The 9,280-nt window shown below is 48.6% G+C and overlaps 1 protein-coding gene across 1 annotated transcript; it reads left to right on the top strand.

Annotated features, from left to right (window-relative positions):
- Positions 1 to 476: 476 nt before the first annotated feature.
- FZD4 (frizzled class receptor 4) lies at positions 477 to 6,412 on the top strand. Its single transcript, XM_063148822.1, has 2 exons — positions 477 to 671; positions 1,866 to 6,412. Exons 1-2 carry the CDS (start codon positions 540 to 542, stop codon positions 3,192 to 3,194), a joined length of 1,461 nt encoding a protein of 486 aa, XP_063004892.1. The 5' UTR covers positions 477 to 539; the 3' UTR covers positions 3,195 to 6,412.
- The last annotated feature ends 2,868 nt before the right edge of the window (positions 6,413 to 9,280 follow it).

Below are 9,280 nucleotides of genomic sequence, written 5' to 3'. Positions count from 1 at the left end.
GCAGGTAGTGGGTCACCAAGGACAAGGGACCCTGCGCGGAGCGCTGAGATGGAGCCTGCGGAAGTGCGCTCCTCGGGCTTGGGGTGAGGGTCGGGGCTCCCCCGGGAGCGGAGGGGAACTCCCGGGTGCCCGGCTGAGGCGCAGGTAGCACTCCTGTCCTGCCCTGCCCTGCCCTGCCCTGCCCTGCCCTGCTCAGCACGGAGGCGCTGAGGGCGCTGCGCGGGGCGGGCTCCCGCGGCGGGGGCGGTGGCGCCGTGAGGGCCGGCCCGTGAGGCGCGTCCCTCCCCTGGGCCGTTTCTCGGCGCGGCTGTTTAATAGCGGAGCCGCCCCCGGCCCGCCCCGTTGGAGCCGGCCCGTGCGGCACGGCGCGGCCGGGGCCGGGGCCGCTGCGGGCCATGGCGGGGGGCCATGGCGGGGGGGCGGCCGGCCGCGCCCGGCTGCTGGCCGTGCTGCTGGCCGTGCTGCTGGCCGGGCTGCTCGGCGGGGCGCGGGGCTTCGGCGACGAGGAGGAGCGGCGCTGCGACGCCATCCGCATCGCCATGTGCCAGAACCTGGGCTACAATGTCACCAAGATGCCCAACCTGGTGGGGCACGAGCTGCAGGCGGACGCGGAGCTGCAGCTCACCACCTTCACCCCGCTCATCCAGTACGGCTGCTCCAGCCAGCTCCAGGTGCGTCGGGGCTCCGCGGGGACCTGGGTGCGTGGGCGAGGTGGGGACGACACACGGCGGAGCCGTGCGGTGCCCGGGCCGGCTGCTGTCCCGCAGCACCCCATCCTCGTCCCCTCCTGCTCGGATCAGTACTAACCCATCGGGAAAGTCGCGCCGCCTCGCTGTGACGCTCCTGGCTGGCTGGGAAGGGAGCGCGGCTCACGCTGGGCGGAGGTGCGGTGTCCCGGCGGTGTCCCGGCGGTGTCCCGGCGGTGTCCCGGCGGTGTCCCGGCGGTGTCCCGGCGGTGTCCCGGCTGCCCGCGGCGAGGAGCGCCCGCCGCAGCGCGGTGCTCCCCTCCCGGCCGCTGGCGGAGGCTGCGGCGGCTCCCGGAGCTCTCCCGGCCGCTGCCCTCCGTCCCGGCCGTGCCCCAGGTGCCGCGCCCGATTCCGTGCGGAACGAGCGGGGCTGGCCGCGGGGAGCTGGGGCAGCTCGGGACCCCGCCGGCAGCTCCACCGCCAAAGTTTCTTTCCCAGGCGAATGGCAGGATCCCTGTCCTCCCCACGGGCATGGATTTCCTCAAACAAAACCCAGCTTGTTTCTCGGGGCAGAGTTCCCGTGTCAGCACGCAACTCCTCTCACGGTGTCGCGTCGCCGAATTACTATTATTCAAAAGACGAGAAAACTACAATATTTTATTACTGTCGTAAATGCATACGTGAACTTATTGTAAAATAAAAGCCATTTTTCTGGGAGGATCGTGAACGGAAGTATTTCAATAAATGCTTTTTTCCTCCTATTTGTTTCTTAGCTGAAATATCCAGGCAATGCTCAGAACAAATATATGTATTTGTTTAAACCCCTTTAATTTGGTTTTCTGCTTTCTTAAATTGTACCCTCGAGGTTTAAATCTGGCTAAATCCCACTTGCTTCATTGGAACTGATGGGCCAGATTTACATGGAGCTAATCTAGGGAGTAAAATTTTCAAACTTTGGCTTTGGACCACATTTGAACTGAAAAAAGACAACATTGTTGGGTTTTTTCTCTCTTTTGTTTTTATTGTTCTCGGTTGATTTGTTTTACGCTTCTTCCTGGTTTTTTTTTAAGGCAAGGGACCAAATATTACTGCTAAAAAGGAAAAAAAAGAAAACTTTTTATATTGCAGCCTGTTTCATTTTCCCTCAACACACTTGTGATTTCTGTTTCTCTCTTCCAGTTCTTCCTGTGTTCAGTTTATGTGCCGATGTGCACAGAGAAGATTAACATCCCCATAGGTCCCTGTGGAGGCATGTGCCTCTCTGTCAAAAGAAGATGTGAACCTGTTTTAAAAGAATTTGGGTTCTTCTGGCCAGACGCCCTAAACTGCAGCAAATTCCCACCCCAGAATGATCACAACCACATGTGCATGGAGGGCCCAGGAGACGAAGAGGTTCCCCTTCACAGCAAGACCTCCTTGCAGCCTGGAGAAGAGTGCCACGGCATGGGATCTAACTCAGATCAGTACATTTGGGTGAAGAGAAGTTTGAGCTGCGTCCTGAAGTGCGGCTACGACGCTGGTCTGTACAGCAGGTCAGCCAAGGAATTCACAGATATCTGGATGGCCATATGGGCCAGTCTTTGCTTCATCTCGACTGCCTTCACAGTCCTGACCTTCCTGATTGATTCATCCAGATTTTCCTACCCGGAGCGGCCAATCATATTTTTGAGCATGTGCTACAATATTTATAGCATTGCTTATATTGTGAGGCTAACTGTGGGCCGGGAAAGGATATCCTGTGATTTTGAAGAGGCAGCAGAACCTGTTCTTATCCAAGAAGGTCTTAAGAACACAGGATGTGCGATAATTTTCTTGCTGATGTACTTTTTCGGGATGGCTAGCTCCATCTGGTGGGTTATTCTGACACTGACGTGGTTTCTGGCTGCGGGACTCAAGTGGGGCCACGAAGCAATCGAGATGCACAGCTCCTACTTCCACATCGCAGCCTGGGCCATCCCGGCGGTGAAGACCATTGTCATTTTGATTATGAGACTTGTGGATGCAGACGAGCTCACCGGCCTCTGCTATGTTGGGAACCAGAACCTGGATGCGCTGACAGGCTTTGTTGTGGCTCCGCTTTTTACCTACCTGGTCATCGGGACTTTATTCATTGCAGCGGGACTCGTGGCCTTATTTAAAATCAGGTCTAATCTCCAGAAAGATGGAACTAAAACTGACAAACTGGAAAGACTGATGGTCAAAATCGGGGTCTTTTCAGTGTTGTACACCGTCCCAGCAACGTGTGTCATTGCATGTTATTTCTACGAAATCTCCAACTGGGCCATTTTCCGCTATTCGGCAGATGATTCCAATATGGCAGTGGAGATGCTCAAAATTTTCATGTCCCTTCTGGTGGGTATTACATCAGGTATGTGGATCTGGTCAGCCAAAACTCTGCACACGTGGCAGAAGTGCTCCAACAGACTGGTGAACTCAGGGAAAATGAAACGGGAGAAGAGAGCGGACGGTTGGGTGAAACCCGGCAAAGGGAACGAGACCGTGGTATGAGAAAAGGACAGCATCCCACTGCTCTGACTGCTCTCCTGTGAAGGACTGATCATGTGCAAACATTGCTGTGTAAATGTTGGGAATAGAGTAGGGGATCGTTGCACAACCTGTCTGGGGATGGGAGGAAAAAAAAAAAGCCTTAAAGAATAAACAGCAAAAGGATCATGCTGCAGATACAATAGCCATAAACCATGCTGCCCAAAATAGGAGAGCCCAGGGAGGCTATAAAAGCTGTGAAATAGCCAAACATGTTATCTTCCTTTTTTAAGTCTTGAACTCTTTAGAAATGGAGGTGCTGTAGCCCATAGCTGTGAGACGATGTTTTCCTTTCATTCCCTTACAGCTGATGGAGGACAGGCAGTCCAGGGCCAAATTCTGGGCTTAATTAGGATCCAGTTACCAAGTTACCAGAAGATGGAGCAGGACCTCAGTCAGATGTCTTCTTTGTGAGTTCAGCATTGAGAAGGAAGTGCTTGATGAGGATTCTGTCTTTATGCCCTGGGGAATTCTGGTGTTCCAATACACTGCACAATTCAGTCAGGGATCATGTCCTGAAACAAATAGTAAATGGACTTTCCAGGTCTTACCCGTGATGAGTAGGATTTAGTGAGGCATTAGTGAGGATGACTTTTGAGTCATCTAATGGCCTAATAATAATTTTGACTCATTCTTTTTGCCATTTATAACCTGGTCTGAATGGAGAGTTGATTCTGCCTTGTGGGAATTTGAACCTCCCTGTGTTTTTTCCCACCTCAGTTATTCTGTGGTTCTATCAATATTTATAAAATCTAAAAGTTTTACTCATGGCTGTCCTCAGAAGTAGAGGAATCAGCTCAAGGTGGGATACTGTGTATGGTCTTCTGCATCTATTATCATTATCCATTTCCTCCATTCCTGCACCTTCAGGTGCTCCTGCTATTTCTAGCAGACCACTTTATTCTACTGCATTTATTAGCTTTAAAAAAAGTCTTAACTCTGTAGTGATCCTTCCTTCAGAAAAGAGAAAAATTAGTTGAAGGTACCTTCAGACAATGCCATGTTTCTCCAAGCAAACGTACTTGACTCTGGAGACTCATTGCATGAAGCAATTAAGTCTTAATGTATTTCATTCAGTGTGATGGTATCTCCTCTGTAGACGCCAGTCTGGGGAGAAGCAAAATGTTAAATTGCTTGGCAACCTCGTGTTCACACAGATCAGTTGTATAATTATGTGTGTCAGTTGCAATTAAAAGAACATTCTCAGCCCATGACATTGCAGTACAGCTGACTGCCTCACAACGATGCTTCAATTGCTCACTGACAGCTATGGAGACAGTTTTTAATGTATATTTACACACAGAATGTGAGCAGGCATTCAGTCCTCAGGAGCAACAAAGACCTTTCCAGTTTTTGTAAAGGGACACAAGAAATCCAACTTCTTGGTGAATAATGTTTGAAAGAAACCATTACATTTCTTATTATTTTATATGAGGAGGCATCAGCCTGTGGGGAGCTGAATGTAGTGTCAGGGGCTTGTGAGAAAGGTGATGCAAATACAAATATCCTAGAAGCATTTAGAGAACACTGTTATGATGCTCTATCTTTTTGAAACACATTTGATTTTATCTATGTGCCCCAAGCTTTTGCTTCCTTTGTTTGTGTGGAACCTGATCAGCTGCAAAGCATCGCCCTGGTGCCCCAGCTCCCATGATCTTCCAGGGCAGCTGAGAACAGATGCTGCTTTATTAAAATACTTGCTTTCCACACAGGTGCCCATGTGCTTCCCAAACCACAGTTCACTCCAGCTCTGGAAGTGAGTGCTAATCCATCCCAGAAGCATGTATTGTTTCAATGTCAGTGTCAAAACATGTGCTAGAGAACTTTTTTTTCTTTTACAAACAAAATCCAGACCCCAAACAAACCCTAATGGCAGTCTTTGCGGTTGGGCTCCCTCTCCAGCAGAACAAGTGACAACTTGACACATTCTGTTCAAGGCACACAAGCACTGTCTTGGCCAACACCACATTCCAGCTGGGCCTTTTCACCCTCTCCATGAAGTCTCTTGCTGTTAGTGTTGTGTTTGGATCTGGTTATTCCTTTGTGGACGAGGAGTTTTGCAAGTGTGAGATCTTCAGATGGCGGAGCTTCTCCATCATGCAGTCTTTCTGCTGGCACAGTGAGGAATGTAAAGTCAGCAGCTGGATGCTGGCTTCCAAGGAGCAAGGATGCAGTATGACCCTTTTTTGTAACCTACTATTTGGCCGTGCCAAGGTGTCGCGTTCACTCAAGGTGTGCTTCAGTCTGAAAGGCTTTGGATACTCTCCTGGACAATAAGACCCATGTTTGAGTAGACTGATTCAATAAATGGCGTTTTTAACCTTGCTATGTACACAGAAGTGAAAGTTAAATAGTGCCTTTTTATGAAATCCTTGCATCTCTGCCTGTGACACTGTGAACTGTTGACAGAGGGGTGCTCCTGGTGATGTGAGACACAGTGAGCTGGATGAGGATGGCACTGTGTGGCCCTAGGAGGGACCTGGAGGGATATTCCATTAAAGCATGTGAGCGATTCAAATGCTGTGGGAAAGAGGTGGGCTGGGGGGAGGCACCAGCTGCTGTTCCTGAGGACACATCTTTCCCCAGCAGATGGGGGAACGCTGTACTGCCCCAAAGTGAAATTAGTGGTTGCATCAATCAGACCATTCCATTGATGTATTCACCCCCATGCATTTACCTGGCTCCATGTCAGGGCTGTGCAAGCGGGAGGACACAGCAGACAGCCTAAAACCTGGCACTTGCCAAGCAGAGCGGGTATCAGCAGCTCCACAGTTCTCTCATTTCAGCATTGTTGGGAGCTTAAAGCCATAAGGGGTGTGACTAATCCTGTCTCGGAAGTGCAGTTGCTGTGGTTATACAAGCACAGACGTTGCAGGCGTTTCCTTCCACTGCACGGCCCCTGCTCCCATCTCCCCCCTCAGCCTGTGCTCTTGGCACTGCAGCGTTCACAAGCGTCTGCCAGAGAGGTACAAGCTTAGCTCTTACATTGAACAGACAACTTAGCTCCTTTCTCTGAATTTTAAGGAAATAGACACTGATTATTTTGGGGTGTACAGAAAATATATCTACTTCAATGTATGTACTGTAAATTTCTAATTTATCACTGTAAAAAAACCAAAACAACTTTGCTATTTAATTTTTATATCAAAATAAAACTTTAACCTCTGTGGATAACGAAATAATTCCTGGCAGCCTTCACATTTTTGGTGAGTTTGTTTCTTAAATAAGCTTCAGAATTGTTGGAAGTGCTTTTTTGCCCTGAAGGAAGAAGGACTGAAATGCTCATGCTGTGGTGAGAGGATGCTTTGAATGGGTTAATCCAGCATGGTTTGGATCTAATAACTGAGAACAAGACACGGTTGGGCAATGGTGAAAGTATGTTTCTGCTCATGGGGTGGACAGAAACCCTTTCAAAGACGGCAGGCAGGTCCTGGGTGCTGGCTGGGGCTGCAGCTGGAGCTTTGGTGTTGTGGGAGCACGTCCCCAAAGCCCAGCTGCAAGGGAAGGCAGAAACACGGCCTGCTGCTGCTCTAGCACTGCTGTGATGTGGCTCCAGAGAAGAGCAGCGCCTCCTATAAGGCTCCTTTTCTTCCAGGTGTTGTGGAATACATACATCCGAAGCAGGAGAGCTCAGACCCAGAGTGTATGGTGGAGGAGGGCAGCATCACCACTGGTCTGTTCAGTGTATGGAAGGGGAAAATCCTAATCTTAGCAACCTGCTTGAAATGAGTTCATTCCTATAGGTGATTTCAGGGATTTCAACCCTTCAGAGGAAAGATTCAATTGAATGTCTACATGTTTTTCTAAAAATTTAGGCTTATTAATGCTCTCCTTTTCTTTACTGTTTGTCATTTCTGTTCACAGTTGTGATGGATGGGGATAGCAAGGAGTTGCCTTTTGTGTGCATCCCTCACCAGTTTCTTTTGACACTGACAGAACAGTATGCAATATTAATTATTTAAACCCACTTAATTGTCTTCATCATGAAACAATCTGTGTGTGAGATTATTTAATTAGCAGAATGTTATTCTAATAAGAACCTAAATCAGACTAGAGTGGATAATAGTGAGGACGTGCTATAAAAAAGAGTAGCAACTATCACCTGTGTATCTGTAGCTAATCAAGTTTTGAAGAGCAGCATCTAAAACTGGTAATTATGAGTGATTTGCTCATGCCTTTGGCAGCTCATCATTGTAATGTTCTCAGGCTGGTGATTAATGTGATCTCTCAAACTTATCCTAATGAGTCTTTAATAAAGCTACAGTTAACTGTTACAAACATCAAAGAGCTTCTGGGGGAAGGAGCCGGATCTCCCTGTTGCTCATACCACCTGAACACCTCAGGTGTGGCGTTCAAGAGGACGTTGGCTGCTCTGTTCTCTGTCATGGGTGCTTGCCTTCACACAGATCCCTCAGAGCATCACCCATGAAGTGACAGTGGGTTGCTGCAGTGGCTCTGAATCGTGAGCAAGCTCCTCAAGCCACAGAGATGACAAATCCACTCAGGTTTGCCTGTTGAGGGAAGTATGTATTTGTATGCAATGCTCACAAAAAATTAACATTTATGAGGACTTTTTGTGGTTGTTTTGGTATTTAGGCTAGGGATTTTTTACTTGGTTGGTTTTGTCTATTTCTTTTTTAAGATGTCTTTTAAGAAAGTAGATGTTAGAGAGTTTGTAGAGAACGAGGCCAGTGTTGTGCTGCCAGCAATCAGGAGCAGCCTAAGCTCCAGTAATGTGAAACCATGGTATCACCAAGTCCCTGGCTTCAGTGGTGGTTTCCACCACACCTCCTGCATCCTCAGCCATTCATTCCCACATTGGTGCCACATTTCAGTTTCTCCTTCACTTTGCCAGTGCAACTACTTGTGGTATGATACAAACATCATTTTGAGGAGCTGCTTCCCAAGCCCTCTTGCACCATCTTCCCCATCAAGCCAGAGCTGTGTCTGCCTGCAAGGTTGTAGGAACAGGAGAGAGCAAAGTGACAACTGCCTGAGCCCTTCTAGCTTCCCCAGCCTCAAGTAAAACAGCAAAGCCTTCAGTGGGGCTGTTGGTGACTCCCTGATTCTTTAACTGGGATGACTGAGTCCAGATGTGAACTGCTCACCTACAGGTGAATGCCCCAGCACACAGCCCCGCAGCAGCTGTGTTGCTGATGCTCCATAGTGCCCTTTACAGCATGCTTGGACTAATTGGCTCATAATATAGGCCAGGAGTTTGCCTCTTTCTCAACCTAGGATGGCTTAACTGGACTGCCAGATGCTGGTGTAGCTTGTGTAGAGAGCAAAGCAGCTCTGAGTGCTTGCAAAGCCAGTGCTGGCTGCAAGAGAAATGAGACAGAGCACGGTCCCGGCTGGAGCAGGGCTGTGCCATCCTGCTGCCCCTCACCAAGAGGAATGGGTGAGAGCATGGGTGCAGGTCAGCCAGCTCTCAGCTGATGCTGGCTGGTGCAATAGATCCCATATCACTATTTCCTGCAGCTGGGAAATGATTTCTGACAAGAGTCTGCACATCCTGGCAGACTCCAGCTGTTGTAACAGCTTTGTGTTGTTAGCAACCAGATGTTTTGTTTTATGCTCTGGGAACAGCCTACCAAACAGTCACCACAGGGCTGGGAGAGCACAGATGTGGCTTAGAGGGGAGCAGCAGCAAATGAGGACTCACATGCTAAGGCATCACCAAGAAACTATTGTTTTCTTTTCCCCATTTTTTCAGGGAACAGGTACACCCTGTGTGCCAGATGTTAGGTATAACACCAGAGAAAACAGGTTAAATGCCAAAGACAAATATTGCACTGGCAAGCTTACTGTACTTTGTAACTTGGATTTTGATGTTGTGTTCCCATCCAGAAGGGAAAGTGGTTATTAATTAGATCCACTTGGAGGGCTCAGAAAATGGATACTTTACCTAAATATTGTCCATTTTAAAACCAAAGGCTTAAAACATTAAACATAACCAAAACAAAAACCCCAAACAATTTCCCATGGCTTGTCAATACAATGGCAATAAAAATATCTTCATCTTATATTTCCATCAGCATTTAGCTAGT

This window comes from Melospiza melodia, chromosome 2 (genome assembly GCF_035770615.1).
Source record: "Melospiza melodia melodia isolate bMelMel2 chromosome 2, bMelMel2.pri, whole genome shotgun sequence".
NCBI lineage: Eukaryota > Metazoa > Chordata > Aves > Passeriformes > Passerellidae > Melospiza > Melospiza melodia.
Note: the sequence above shows the minus strand (reverse complement) of the source record. Positions and strands in the feature narration are given on the sequence as shown.